At 38.8% G+C, this 15,573-nt stretch overlaps 1 protein-coding gene across 1 annotated transcript in view; it reads left to right on the top strand.

Moving 5' to 3' along the window:
• The window catches only part of LOC132121424 (sorting nexin-29-like), a 146,065-nt gene extending 130,894 nt beyond the window's left edge, over positions 1-15,171 (top strand). Inside the window, exons 20-21 of the mRNA XM_059530782.1 lie at positions 3,441-3,580; positions 13,964-15,171. Of these exons, the coding sequence (XP_059386765.1) occupies positions 3,441-3,580; positions 13,964-14,093 (270 nt within the window). The 3' untranslated portion in view covers positions 14,094-15,171. The remainder of the gene's footprint in view (positions 1-3,440; positions 3,581-13,963) is intronic.
• Positions 15,172-15,573: the final 402 nt, after the last annotated feature.

Below are 15,573 nucleotides of genomic sequence, written 5' to 3'. Positions count from 1 at the left end.
TTTACACGCAATTTTTGACTTTGTAGGTCTTCTGGCTTCAGACCTTTACAAGTACTGATTATCCTATTTTCTCTTCTGATAAAGCACAATAAGTGTGTTCCATTGTCTAATTTTCCCTTTAATAAATTAGCTTTTGTGTTCCAGGGTGAAAGAACATTGTTAAATTTCTGTAAATTCCAGTTCGATAAATTCCAGTTCATCTTCTTGTAGGATGTCAAGTCATCTTTATTTTTGCAGCACTTTATTCAATAGAGATTGTTTCAAAGCATCTTAACATGATTAAACAGGAAAGTAGCATAATCTGTGATGAAAATTTAAATACATGTTCTCCTGTAAAGTATCTCAAACAAGACAGTGTCATTATTCAGCTCCAGTCAGTTCCTGTGAGTAGGAGCTCAACTGTAGACAGTAGTGTAATTATTCAACTCAAGTCAGTTCAATGTTGATTCAGTTTGGTTCAATAACAGAGTTGTGAACAAATTTGGGCAATAAAAAGCATCTCTACAGGAGACAATACTGTTTATTATTCAAATCAATTCAGTTCAAGTTTTGTTCTCATCCAATAGTGCTGGTGCAGTAAATCGATAATATTACTGAATATTAAATTAATATTAAACTCTAACTAAGCAAGGCAGAAGAAACCGTCACAAGGAATCCAGATTTCTTCAGGTGATAGAAATGGAGAAGAAAACCTTGGGAGAAACCAGGCTCAGTGGAGGATCTCTCCTCCCCTGGCCAGTTCAGTTCAGTTCTCAATTCTGAATTTTGCACAATCCTGGTTTTGTAAAATGGCTTTTTCAATGACTGCGTTAAAAGTTGGAGTCACAGGATTATGTCCGGAATGCGTTGTAAATCATTTTGGATAAAACCGTCAAGCAAGTGCATAATTGCTCACATCATGCCTGGTTCGTTACTGCAGATATGCCTAGAATGATTGATCGGCTTGATGTGGTTTGGTACAGTAAATCCAGTTTGTCAGACAGTTGTGGGCAGTGGCTACGTAAAGTGATAAACTAGAGTAAATATTTACCATCAGTTTTTGTTTTTAGGATGAATGAGGTTATTTCCCCATTCAAAAAGCAATGTACAACCACTTTTACAGCAACCTTCAGTGGGACGGTCAGCGTGATAAATCACCTCTTTCAGTCATAACAGTTTAATTCCCAGGCAGAGTATGATGGGTTGTGCTGCGCTTCACTGTACCAGCTTGAATCACCCTCACACTTTGTCATTTTGATGAGGTGTCTCCTTCATTCAGATCTGCACACGTGTCCATACATGCTGCACGTGTGATTGGACAAAAGCGAACACAAACAGTTTTCATTGTATACCACCAGCTGGCTAAAGTCCTGGTCCAGACAATAGCCTGTGAAGTTGGAGAAGCACTCCAGCAAGTCTTTAATGGCTATAATAGCATCGTTTGGCAGTGATTCTGTCAGACACAGACGATCAGCAGAACTGTGCTTTGAGGAATTTGGAGAGAAGCCTGTCGTTTAAGGAAAGAAACAAAACTGGCCCAAAGACAGAAGCCTGAGAAAATTATTTGCAGAGAAACACTCTTGTTTTCATCAAGAGAAGAGATTGCAAAGTGCTTTTCTGGTTTTATCACAAGTTGTTTGTGTGAATTGCAGGCTGGTGTTTGTGTTAAAAGATTGTCTGTAGGTCCTACTGAAGCTCCATGCATAAAAAACTTATTGGATGCACATGCCATAATGCTGTGCATGTGTGTGCTTGACTTGTTTAATAAGGTGTTTGGTCTTAATGGTCCCTCAGTGAAAAGATGTTTCAGTATTTTGTTATCCTGATAGAATCCAATTAGTAGCATAATACATCCTCAAACTAGGAATGTGTTCGAAATAATCCTTTTCCTAAGAAAACCAAAGGCTGTCATATCAAACCATTTACCGTATTTTATGAGTATAAGTCGCATCAGTCCAAAAATATGTCATGATGAGGAAAAAAACATACAAGTCGCACTGGACTATAAGTCACATTTATTTAGAACCAAGAGAAATCATTACCATCTACAGCCGCGAGAGGGCGCTCTATGTCTTCAGTGTAGACTACAGGAGCACTGAGCAGCATAGAGCGCCCTCTCGCGGCTGTAGACGGTAATGTTTTCTCTTGGTTCATTTCTCTCAGTTCATGTCAAATTAATTGACATATAAGTCGCAGGACCAGCCAAACTATGAAAAAAAGTGTGACTTATAGTCCAGAAAATACGGTATATTGAAGGAACGGTATGATATTTGAGCCAGTTTATACTATTAGATGTAGTTTTCCTATTAGATATTTTAATGTTTTTGCTACGTGAGCCTCAAGTATGCAGATATGTATTTGGTACTATATATATGTTTTTACTTAAGTCCTAAAATACAAATACTAATTTTAATACATTATAAAGCAGGGTGTCCCTGCTTCGTCTCAAGGGGACATTAATAACATTTCTATCTTTCTCCCGATGTCCCTTGTTCTTTCTCATTAGCTTTTGATGTCACCCCCACCACAGCGCTGACTTTGATCTGGTTATCTATCAGCTTGAAATGCTGGGTACAGTCTTGTTGATAATGTTTTGATGCTGTAAATTCAACGCAAGTCCTTGCTTTAGAGCTATATTATCATGTTTATATATATATGTATGTATATGTATATATATATATGTGTGTGTGTGTGTGTGTACAAACTATGTATATACATAATGGATATCTTCAGAAGTCATAGAATAGCTTTGTTATGTATAGACCCATATCTGAGTCTCATAATCTTCATTTACACCAAAGCTCTCAAATCTCATTTAAGTTTGCATACTCAAATATGGCATTTTGATCATCAAGTACATTTTTATATGTAATTTCGCAATTACTTCTACAGTATTGTCTTTGAAATATGGGTTGATTTTATGATGAGCTAAAATATACTTTAATGTAATTTCTATTGAAACTTGTATGTTATGGATTTAAATATATTTGTAATTACACCTTTCTAATATTTAAATTGAAATTTAGTAATTTAACTTTCAATGTAATATAAAATAACACTACAGGTAAAATGATCAAGTACTTTGCAACCACTTCAAAATAAGTGTACAGTAGTTCTTTGAAGCATGACTGAAGATGATCAAAACAATGATTTAAAATGTACTTTAAAACATTTAATTTGGCATTCTATAAAGTGCACTTTTTAAATGATGTTCTTAAGATTGTTAAGAAACATACACATTAAGATGCACTCTGAGTACTTTTAAGTGGCCTCTTATTTAATTAATATGTTGTCTGCAAGTACCGTTTTTTTTTTTATACTTTTAAGATGTTAAGTTGAAGTTTGAAGTTACAACTTTTTCACAATGGTTGGAATGACATTAGGGGAAGTGAACAATGATAATTTTATAGCTGAACTCTTCATTTAAGACACATGAATTATGTATTTGTTTCAATTTATAGGATGCAAAGTTTGTAGAGGAGAGGAGGAAACAGCTGCAGTCATACCTGCGTATGGTGATGAATAAACTGATCCAGACACTGCCTCAATTCACTGCCCAGCCCACAAAGGAAACTTTACTGCAGTTGCTGCCTTTCTGCCAGTGAGTACATACACACACTGACGCAATAAACATCAACTTTGTGTAATTCATCTCTATAAAATCTATATGACACTGTATTTAAGTGCCTCGATGGATGATACATGCCATTTTGAGTTGTCACTCAAGTAGGCCAATGCAGTCAAACTTTCAAATGCCACAAATACATGCTGAAAAAAGAAATGACACACAGGGGGAATTCACCAAGAATGAATTGCATCCACTTATAGTGCCACATTCACACTCGCCATTTGTGCTGCATATGATTCACTAAAGGAGGAATAAATTTTTTTTTTTATTGAACCGTTTGCACGCTAAAATTCACAATTCACAAGTGTACTCGACTGCATGCTTTCTGGATATATGCCCCATTATAATGCTTTTCCCCATCATTTGATGAATTATTACTGCTATGATGAGTAGGAAATGTACACAAATGTGACTTTTTAATAAACTCTATTTACCGCCTGCTTTCAGTGGGCGGTAATAGTATACCGTTAATTACGGCTTTTTTTTACTTTTACAAACTTCCTAAAGTCTTATTTGCATAGACAGGTGTGTTTGTGCTGAAAAGAATGACAGTGACTTTATTTTAAATACCCATTGCTCTATTTCAGCACCTGGTTAAGATAGATTACGATGGTTTGTGAATATGACATGCGTTTCTTTATTGCTTCATCTTCAAAATGCCAATTTTACACAGAACAAATTGCGTCACCAATCATCTCACAGCTGTTCTTTTATAGGAATTTTGATTTGGACACTCATGTGTCCGTAGCACTCAAATTATCTCCAGTCTAGGGCTGGGTGATATATCTAACGATATGATCATGCGCACCTAGTCAGTAAATCCGGTTCCATGATTACCGCTAAATCGCCATCACCTGCTTTCAAATGGAACGGCATTTAGACAGAGCTGTAGATCACGGATAAGCTACGCAATATCGCATTCATTATTGAAGGCAATTCATCTTAGATAATGACGAGATATTGTGTAGCTTGTCAGTGATCTACGGCTCTGTCTATTAAATGCCTCTCCATTTAAAAGCAGGTGATGGCGATTTAGCGGTAATCATGGAACCGGATTTACTGACTAAGTGCACATGATCATAACGTTAGATATATCACCCAGCCCTAGACTGGAGATAATTTGAGTGCTACAGACACATGAGTCCAGTTACTTTTTAGTTGGGGAGAACTAACTGAATTGGATTTCCTTTGTGTAGATACAGTTCACCGTTCACCAGTTATGTTTCTGCTTGTGTTTCTGAACATGCGGTCTAGGAAATGTGTTTATTTTCAATAATAAACAGTGTGATTTATGTGCTTAACAGTTCTGTTCTTGTGGTCAGGAAGTGGCACTCAGACCTGGAGTAGCTGCTCACAGTCATTTTAAACACATTAGTTATTACATATCCGTTCCATGCCAATAAAGCAGCCTCCTGGCAAACAGACAGAGTGGAAAGCTGTCACACAGAGGTTATAGTAAGCTCGCTTTGCCAACTAGGGAATCCTTTCATTTTAAAACAGCTCTTGTGTCCTTTCCTGGCATCTCCTGACTGTCACTGTCAGTTTTGAGTGGGTATGACAAAGGTCTTTTAAAAGACATTCTTTTGAGAAGGTTTCTGTGGAACAAAAAACGTTTTCAGACTTTGAGAGACTTCAGCTCTGAAGTGGGAGACACTTGAAGTCTATGCATCGTTACAGTGCAGGGCTGCTTCAAAGAGTTCCCAGCAAAGGTGGTCTCACCATGGGTCATCGTTTTGGTTTTGATGACTTCTAGTGGAAGTCTTGACTCACTTGGTGCTCTAGGCAATATTAGACATGACCAAACACAAAAACACTTTTTAGCAACTTGAAGTTTAGGATACAGGTACAATCAGGTTATTGTGTGAGTGTGTGTACTGTATGTAGATAGATGCTTTTGTTGATAAAGAGACATTTTTCTGGATTTATTGACGAGAACAGCATTCATTTGAAATAAAATTATTTTGAATGTAATGTTAAATCTTAGAAATGCCTTTACTGTCACTTTTGATTAATTTATTGCATCCTTGCTGAATAAAATTTTAGCGTCTTTCAAGAAAACAATAGTGTACAGTACATATAATTTTGTGTATTATTGTGTGTGTCTGTGTATATACACTCACTGGCCATTTTATTAGGTACACCTTGCTAGTACTGGGTTGGACCCCCTTTTACCTTCAGAAGTGCCTTAATTCTCCATGGCATAGATTCAACAAGGTGTTGAAAACATTCCTTTAAGATTTTGGTCCATATTGACACTGTAGTCATAATGGATGAACATGGTCAGCAACAATACTCAGGTAGTGTGTGGTGTTTAAATGATGCTCAGTTAGTACTAAGGGGCCCAAAGTGTGCAGAGAAAATATCCCTCACACCATTACACCACCAAAAGCAGCTTGAACCATTGAGACAAGGCAGGATGGACCCATGCTTTCATGTTCTTTACGCCAAATTCTGACGCTACCATCCGAATGTCGCAGCAGAAATCAGAGACTCATCAGACCAGGCAACATATTTCCAATCTTCTATTGTTCAATTTTGGGTGAGCCTGTGCGAATTGTAGCCTCCGTTTCCTGTTCTTAGCTGACAGGAGCGGCACCCGTTGTGGTCTTCTGCTGCTGTAGCCCATCTGCTTCAGGGTTCGATGTGTTGTGTGTTCAGAGATGGTATTCTGCATACCTTGGTTGTAACGAGTGATTATTTGAGTTACTGTCGCCTTTCTATCATTTCTAACCATTCCGCCCATTCTCCTCTGACATCAACAAGGCATTTTCGTCCACACAACTGCCACTCACTGGATATTTTCTCTTTTTCGAACCATTCTCTGTAAACCCCTAGAGATGGTTGTGTGTGAAAATCCCAGTAGATCAGCAGGTTTTGAAATACTCAGACATCCCGTCTGGCACCAACAACCACTCCACGATCAAAGTCACTTAAATCCCATTTCTTCACCCATTCTGATGTTCGATTTGAACTTCAGGGAGTCGTCTTCACCACATCTAGATGCCTAAATGCACTGAGATGCAGCCATGTGTTTGGCATCTAATTAGCACCTTGTGTTACCAAGCAATTGAACAGGTCTACATAATAAAGTATCCCAAGTTTACAGCAATACGTGAAATTGCATAGACATGAACAACCATCAATCACTTAATTAACCCTCGCATTGAGTTCCTCGATGAGGTCAAAATTATATTAGATACACCAGTACAAATCAGAGTCTGGAGGTACATTGCCTGTGTAAAGGTGTCCCTTTGTTGTCGTTGAAAGGGGGTTTCCCGATGTCGCTGATTGGCTCGAAGTTCAGTAGTCGCTGAAGTGACGTCTTGGGAAGCCCGTGGTTGGGCGTTGGCTGAAGACGCGGAGTTGTGTGGGCTGGTTGAAGTTGAACGGGCAGTCGAGGTCAGGCGTCGGAGACTCGACGTTACAAAACTTAACTCAGAACAAAAAACTCTCAAACAGAAAAGAAAAGAAGTAAAGTTTGGCGAGATTAGGTGGTGTTTCTTCTCATCGTGGCTAAGTAGCAGCAGGCGTGCAGGCCGAAGCATGCTGGAACCGCTCTGTGGTTGATGAACAGTGATGACTAAAAGCATGGCTAAAAGCTAAAGCTAGGAAGCAAAGCTACCAGCTAAAAGCATACTAAAAGCAGGCATGACTGATAGCAAAAGCTAAGCTAAAACTAAAAGCAAGATTTTATGGTGTCCTAAGTATTTAAACTGTCCTGTTGGCCACACCTCAAATGTTGTCTTGACCAATCAGATATTGTCTTGGCTCTGGGGTATCATAAATCATATGTTATCTTATCAAGCATGTGGTCCGAATTTTCCCGCTCTTGCAGGGTCTAATTTTGAACATGATTCCTATAACAAGAATATGATACATTTGACAAATAACTGATGGTCATGACTGTTTCAAGCAAGCACATACATATGAAACATGAATATGTATCCTTAAGCTATCCAATAGTTATTAAAAGACATACACAATAAGTGATTATAAACATGATAGTCAAATGTGTGGGTTACATATAAATGAATAAGGAGTGAAGCGATGGACTGATATTCATTTATAAGTCTTTTTGAGTTCATTTTGGTCCATATATATGTAGAAAAGACAGTTTCTGTGCCATTCTTTTGACAAAGATTTCTGTGGAGACCAGAGTTTAAAAGGTCCCCTTAGGAATTTCAGTCTGGTTCTGCTAGGTGGGGGAAGTGTTTAAGGATATGGTGTATAACTCTCATGGGTTTACATGTGATGTCCGGTGTTGCATCTCAATTACTTGCCCCAAATTTGACAATCTCTTCTCCGAATTGAAATTGTTAGTAATTGTTCTAGTGGTGTTAATGTTGAAAGCTGTTCTGTGAAAGGGTTGGTTGGTTATCTTGCTTGGGACTTGTGGCACAGAATGTTTTATGACTTCCTGTTGCCTTTCTGAGGAATTCGGCTCGTGTTTCAACCACAGTCCTAATCGACTCTTTAATTTGTCTGATTCGGGTCAGATCTGCTACAATTTATTTATTTTGTATTGTTTAAAATCTACTTTGCCCAAAAATCTTAGGGAAGAGGTTGATTGGACATTGCTTCTAGTCTCACACAGAGAATTATTGACTATCCCAGTGTTTTTCCAATTGAGAGGGGCCACATCCAGTAAGGCTCGATTCAGTTTCAGTGTGGTTGAGCCATTTCAAATTTGCTTCATAGATGTTACCCACCTAAATCTATAACAAGAAGCCTCTACAGCAGAGTTGCAGGGGCTAGACCGATAAGAAGGGCTTGTGTCATGGATAAATGAAGAGCCGAATCTCTGTTCTTAGAGGTTATGCAACACGTGGAAAGTCTTTCAGCAGCTACTGATTAGACTGAAGATCAGCCTCCTGCTGCATGGACCCATCCAATAGTATCTGCATGAGAGAGAGAAAGAGTCTGTGTTGCTTTGTGAGGAGCTGAGAATGGATGGATGGAGAGATAGATTTACTGGTGGGGGGCATCACAGCACCCCATTTACCTGCTTCCAGCTTCTTCCCTGCTGCTCCAGCCTGATTGAAAGCTGCTCAGCACTTCATTCTTTTAATGTTTTTTTTAGCTCTCTCCCTCATTCTTTCCCCTCGCCCAGCTCTCGTCTTTTCTCTCAGCCCTATGCCAATCTGACAGCAGCAATACAGCAGAGGAGAAGCCGATCATGGTGTGTTGCGTGTTGCATAACCACACTTCTGGCTTACTGTTCAAATTTCATTTCCTTTGAAACCTCTTGAATGTTATTAGTTATATGTAATCAGTACAGCTAGATTATGCTGCTCTCAGACCAACGGCTTCATAACAGCTGTTCCATCATACCCTCACAAAGGTACATTTAACACAAAGGTACTTTTGTTTTTGGTCCTTTTTGAGAAAATTACAAATTTCCTACCCACTTTAAGATTATCCAGTTGCAGGAAAAAGTATGTGATCATAGATTTTTGCATAAATTGGTTATAAAATTTGATGCCTCGTGGGATAGAAAGAGTGTGACTGTATCCAATCAAATTCAAACTGTTATTTTGAGTGCCAAACATTAGTAATATAAAACCACAGCACAGAGCAAGTAACGGTTTTTTTTTTCATCTGATGCACAAACATTTTCAAGAAAAAAAAAGGGGAAAAGAATTTGCATTTTCTATGGATTTATTAAATTGGATTTTATTTAATTAAAAAGTGAATATTAATATTAAACATTGGTAGTAGTAGTAGTAGTAGCCCTTTATTGTCACTAGTCACAAGTACCAGCGAAATTAGCCATCAACCTGTCCATACATACACAACATACATACAATGGGGTAGACAGAACATATATATTCTAGCATCTCGTTGCCATGCTTTCCAAGGGGAAAATTTGTTATCCAGCCAAGGCCAAGCTGGGAGTGGAGCCGAAAGAAGATAAGATACCAGTTGTTTTGGTCTAGTAGCCGCATTCCAATTTAACGGTCACTATGATTGTCTTTTTTGGTCTCCAAAGCCTCTAATTTCCTTTCCAAAGCCGTGAGCTTCACCGTGATGTTATCCATATTGCGGTTAATAGTCTCAGTCTCAATGCTGACCGCTCTGCCCACTGCTTCAATCATGACGGGCAGCCTTGTGAGGCTTTGGACAGCTGTTCCCGTCTTCTGAATTTTCCGATAACCCAGGGCAAAGCCTAATCCAATCTGCAGAAGACCTGTTATCATGGTTCCGAATAGGTAGATGTCTTCAATGTCCTCCACGGAAAGAGCCGCCAGACACACGACCCGCCAATTCGCCCACGCGTCCATCGTGTAGCCAGCTGCAAACGTTCCGGCAGGGCAGTCAGGTTCCCCCGAACTTAAGCTCCTCGTTGAGAAGATGGTGTCAATTGTGTTGAGAGAACTATTTATCAAATCCATGTTTCAGTTTAGGAAAGCAGTGCAGAGAGTCTCTCAAAGTAGACGAGACAAGAGACAGGCAAAGCAGGCAAGGCAGGGGAGGAGAGGAAAGAAATGCGACCGCCTCCATTGAAAGCTGAAGTAGTTATTACAGTACATTATAATTATTCATTTAGATTTTGTATTATTATTATCATTAAGCTCTGATAGCTCTGACTCCGGTTGACTCCAATTAAGTTAGTCATTAACCCAGGGCTCATTATAGATGCAAACTTCATTTACTTACACAACAAGATATTCATGATGTAGTTAACAAGGAAAATTTTTTTTAATAAATGTAATTTATTCTGAAGCAGTAGTCTGATCAGTGTTCTATCGGGTCTTATTTTAATCAGCATATCTGTGATATTTTTATCTTAAACTCATTTCTAGGACACTTTTTAACTTCATGAAGGGCAATATTTTCCTAACCATATTTAATGTGTGTCATCATTTGTCAAATTCTTACATTTTATCAGTACATTCAGTTAGCATAACAAGACACTGTATGGTTGTTACCATTCAAATTAAATCAGTATCAAACTCCATCTTTCCATGCAGAGGAAATACAGAAGCTGCATTGCAGACACTTCAACACTTTTCATTTCATTTTTCACTTTATATGCGACAGTGTGAGAACCATAAAATAAACATTATATGGTTGAAAACAGTCAACCAGCCAAAGCACAAAGGCAGATTTGAGTTGAGCAGCTGATGATAATCACACCGGTGTGATCGTATCAAATTTAAAAAATATTATTTATAAATTAGCCTATTTTTTGTCTTTTGAAAGCTGCATTCAAAATCCGCTTGGGTCAAAAATCTGAGGTGCACGTGCCCCCTCAGTTTGAATGGGGTTAAGGGCATGATGCCTCTGCTCGGGGGCTCTCATGGACGGCGGGGCCCCAAGCAGTTGCATGGTTTGCGTGGTGCCTAAACATGCTACTGGTCAACATTTGCACTGAAAGTAATAAAATCAGAATAATTCTCGCCAAAGTTTTGGTGCTGCCCTAGTTATTGTTTGTTATTGACACTTTGACATATAAGTAATTTTAACAGAAATCCATTGTTCATCCACACATGTTTTTGCGCAAATCTAGGTGCATTCCGTTTGACCAAACCATTTATTTGCTCTTTTTGGCACTCACTTTACACACAAAGCACACACCATCACTGTGTGAATTAGATTGGATGCAGCCACACACTTTCCATCCCATATGTCCAAAGTTTATGATGCCTTGGCTTTTTCCTTTAGCCACAATCACACAAAAACCATGATTCTTAGTGCAACACTGGATTTTGACTGCTCATACAGGCACACAGCTCTCAGACACACACACCACTTCTCTGTCACTCATCTACGGCAGTGTCATGAATTTGCAACTGCCCTCCTTCCCACCTGACACCTTTAATTGTGACCCAATGTGTATTTTTCCCTTGTGCACCTTCCTGCTCACTATCGGCACCATCAAAATAAGGAAAATGAAAAGAAGATGCTGTAGAATAAAATTGAAAAACAAAACAACACTCATCATTAGAGATGTTCCGATACCCTTTTTCTCTTCCCGATACCGATTCCGATACCTGGGCTCAGGGTACCGGCCGATACCGAGTACTGATCCGATACCTGGGTCTGTATCTGTATATACAGCTGTATACTACTAGCCCTGTGTAAATTGCTAGAATTATTTTATGGTGTGCTTCAGACTTATCCCTTCATAAAACATGAACAAATACATGGTGAACTACTGTATTTATTACAGTATTTTTATTATCTGACATGAATTTGACAGTAATAATATTTATTTTCTTAAGCAAAAAAGTATCTATCACCGCAAACTAAAATAAGTCTAGGAATATAAAAAATGATATATTAATCAGATAATCTCTTTACAACAAAACAAGTAAAAAACAAGCAACCGTCTAGGCATAATTATTATTATTAATAGAGACGTATTATTATTACTACTTAGAGACATAGCTAAATCTACTGTAGGCTACAACAGTAGCTTAATATATTGTCAATTAACCGATGTTAAACCGAACAGTTTTCTCAAATGAAATGGTAAATTCTCATGAAGTGACAGTATATGCGTTCGTGTCCTCATATAGTGACACACGGCAGAAACTACAAAACAGTGAGCTCCCGCGCATCTGCGCCCATCACCCACTGAGATGTAGAATTTGCAGGAGTAATATTTAAATAATATTTTGCCATTTAATATTCACAGACACTAGTATATACATTCGGCTACAGTCTGGAGTCCTGCGCTTAGACTAACACGGAAGTGACTGAACGCAGCTGCGGGTACCGAATATACTCGGGAGTCGGTAACTTACTACCGGTACTACACAGACGCTGGTATCATCACATTTTTAAATTTTCAGCACCGACTTGGTAGTGAAGTGCCAGTACTTGTGGCATCCCTAGTCGCCGTTTTACTGTCTGGTTGGTCCAGTCTGAAATATTGCTAAACAGCGGACATACTGCTAACCACTGATCTATAATATAGAAGTGGCTTCACTGTCTGTTGGCAGTTTAGAACACAATGAGCGATCCAGTCTGCTAACGCGCTTTCATTTCTTCTTCGCTGCTCTAAACAGGGGTTGCTTGTGGCAACACAGCACAACTTCCTGTGTTTGCAATGCATTCTGAGCAGCGAAGAAGAACCGTGCAGCAGTATGGCAAAGCTAGCGGTCATACCTAGGTCTTGTTTAAGAAAATGGTATCGGATCGGTATATGGGTTCATGTACTCGCCGATGCCGATGCCAGAATTTGTTGTGGTATCGGTGATATTTCCGATACTAGTATCGGAATCAGAACAACTCTGCTTGTCATCAGTATAGTGCTACAGTGAGGATGTCATTTTTAGGCCAACCCAGAAGTTACAGTAGCATCACCCTGGTTACCTCAACAAGAAGACCCCTTTTTCCCATTGCCATTTGGACTGCAGAAAATAAACACTCTGACTAACAAAAGTTGACAGTTCTTACCATCGTTTTATACATTATGAACTTTATGACTTTCAGGACGATGGAACAGGAAGTGCCGAAATGCTAACTTGTTACCTTCTTTTGGCAGACAAATATATGTCATCTGTGAAGAACTCTGCTGAATTTTAATTTAGTCAAATTTCTAATTAAAATGTGGCCCTGTTACTTACTAATAGTTATTTGCAATTTTAATTGATTTAAAAAAAATAAAAATAAAACATGGAATTTTATTTAATAAAATTTTTACTGTTTTAATTAAATTTGTTTTTAATTATATTATTTAATCTTTAAATGCTTTTAGTTAATCATTATCTTATTTTATAGCACACAGAGGTCTACAGTACATTTTTACATTATTTATTTACATTTATTTGGGAGAAGGCACCATGTGAGCCATCAGTGCCACTGGCTCCTAGACTCCTCAGCTCATGAGTGGCATACTGTAGTTGTCATGGTATCCAGGCTGGAGTTGTCTCTGTACGGTGAGCCGCAGCTGTGTATGTATAGTGCCTAACCCTCAACTCCAGCTGATGTCTATACAGCCCTCCCTCAGGACTCACACACTGTCTCTGACACACTTTCAGCCTCGGGGGGCTTTCTGCTCGGGGCTCAACTCGCAGACACCTTTCAATTTCAGTTTGTTAGCCATGAGTTATGGGTGATGTCAGTGTGTGGTCTGTGAGGATGTAAGGAAAGAATGTTATTGCAAAGAGCTTGTTTCATTGTTTATTTACCTGCAGTGGGGACTCTGACACACAGTAGCATTTAGTTATTGTAAAGAGAACATCTACGAACCATGCTTTCCTGCTCCGTTTAAGCATTTAGGTGCCTGGTGGGAACTATCTGTTTTCCAAAGGTATTACAACACAAATGAACACCTGGAGTCAGGCAGGAGAAGAAAGAGCAAAGTGCCCATGGGGTTTACCGATGTTTGTGTTTGTTCTCTAACAGGGACAACCCGACAGCTAATGAGAGTGCTGCCAAAACTGCCCGATCCAAAGCCTCCAGCCGCTTCCCCAGACTAGGCCGTAACTCAGGCCGTGAAGCCCGGAATCCCGAACCCCAAAGCGGTGACCTTTAGCCTCTGAGCGCAATCCTCAGAGCTCATCAGTATGGATGCACCGAGCCAAGGACCTTCTCTTCTATTATGGATGTACATAGCGCCACTGTTGGGGACTAGCTGGGTCTAGAAACGATGAACAAAATCAGCAAGAAAATGTGGTGTGTATCGGTTTAGTGGCAGAAGTTTCGGTTACTCTTGTGCCTAGTGATTTATAACAGATGTTGTTTTTGGGAAAAGTCGGGATGTCATTTTGACTAACAGCAGTGACATGAAACTTTTATGAGACTGTGATGAGAATTGTTCGATTGTCTGGAAATAATTTGCACATCATATTATTTGACACATGGGACTCAATTTTATCTTTCTGTTTGTATACATTTTGTTACCCCGCTCTGCTATGTATGAGGCACAAAGTTAGATGTAATTTTATTATGACTGCACTTATAATATATATATACAAAACAATCACTTTTCATTTTCCTGTTAACAATAAACCCGAAAAACATGTTTTAGATTTTAGATGAATGTCCGGTGATGGTCAGAATGTGATGTGTTAGTCGGGTCTGGGCTCACACGCTCCAGAGTCCTTGTCTTCTGTTCCAGAAAACCTTTCATTGGAAATTTCCCTGGCTGCCATTATCCTGTATGTCCTCAAGAGTACTTTTCCACAGAAACCGGCTGGATGGGGCGTATCGCATTGTGTGGACTGAACAGAAGAGAATTTCATTGCAGGGGAACCTCATCTGAGTTTCCACTGAGAGATCATTTTGCCCTATTTTAAATACAAGCAAAATAATGATTGGGATTCATTACTAATAAATAGTATTTATGGTTTTAATGTTATGTTATAATGTCAAAGAGAGGAACCATGATGTGTTTAAATAGATAAATAGTCCGCTATCAAACTGAATGTGATGTAGGATTGCCATCGGATTCTGTTCAGTAACACATACAGTAGCAGATCTGTTGTGTGCTTTGCATATTTGTCTATTTGCAACCTTTTGTACTACACTAGTAAGCAACTGTATGTTATGGTTTTTCTTAAACAGTGTATCTTTTGTCCTAAATGTGACAGGACGCAGCTGTTTTGCAGCCGCAAGAACGGTCCACAACGGCTAATTGTGAGCTGTGTTGCCATGGTAACTTGAAACAAAATCAGGAGGATTTTACACAACACCTCCAGGTCAATAAGAAATAAATGGGTTGTCTTTAATTATTGGTCCTTTCACAAGTGTGTCATGTGGTTTTTATTCCAAAAAATGGTGCTTGCAAGGCAGCAAGAGATTAGTGTTAGGAATAGTTCACCCAAAATAGAAAAATCTGTCATCAGTTACTCACCTTCAAGTTTTCCCAAACCTGTATGAGTTTATTTCTTCTGTTGAACACAAAAGAAGATATTTTGACAAATGTGGGTTACCAAACAATTGATGGTAGGCATTAACTTCCATATTTTTATTAAATTTTTTTCTATATGTTAATCACTGGCTACCGTCAACTG

This window comes from Carassius carassius, chromosome 39, assembly GCF_963082965.1.
Source record: "Carassius carassius chromosome 39, fCarCar2.1, whole genome shotgun sequence".
NCBI lineage: Eukaryota > Metazoa > Chordata > Actinopteri > Cypriniformes > Cyprinidae > Carassius > Carassius carassius.
The sequence above is the reverse complement of the archived record's forward strand: the minus strand, read 5'-3'. Positions and strand labels throughout refer to the sequence as shown.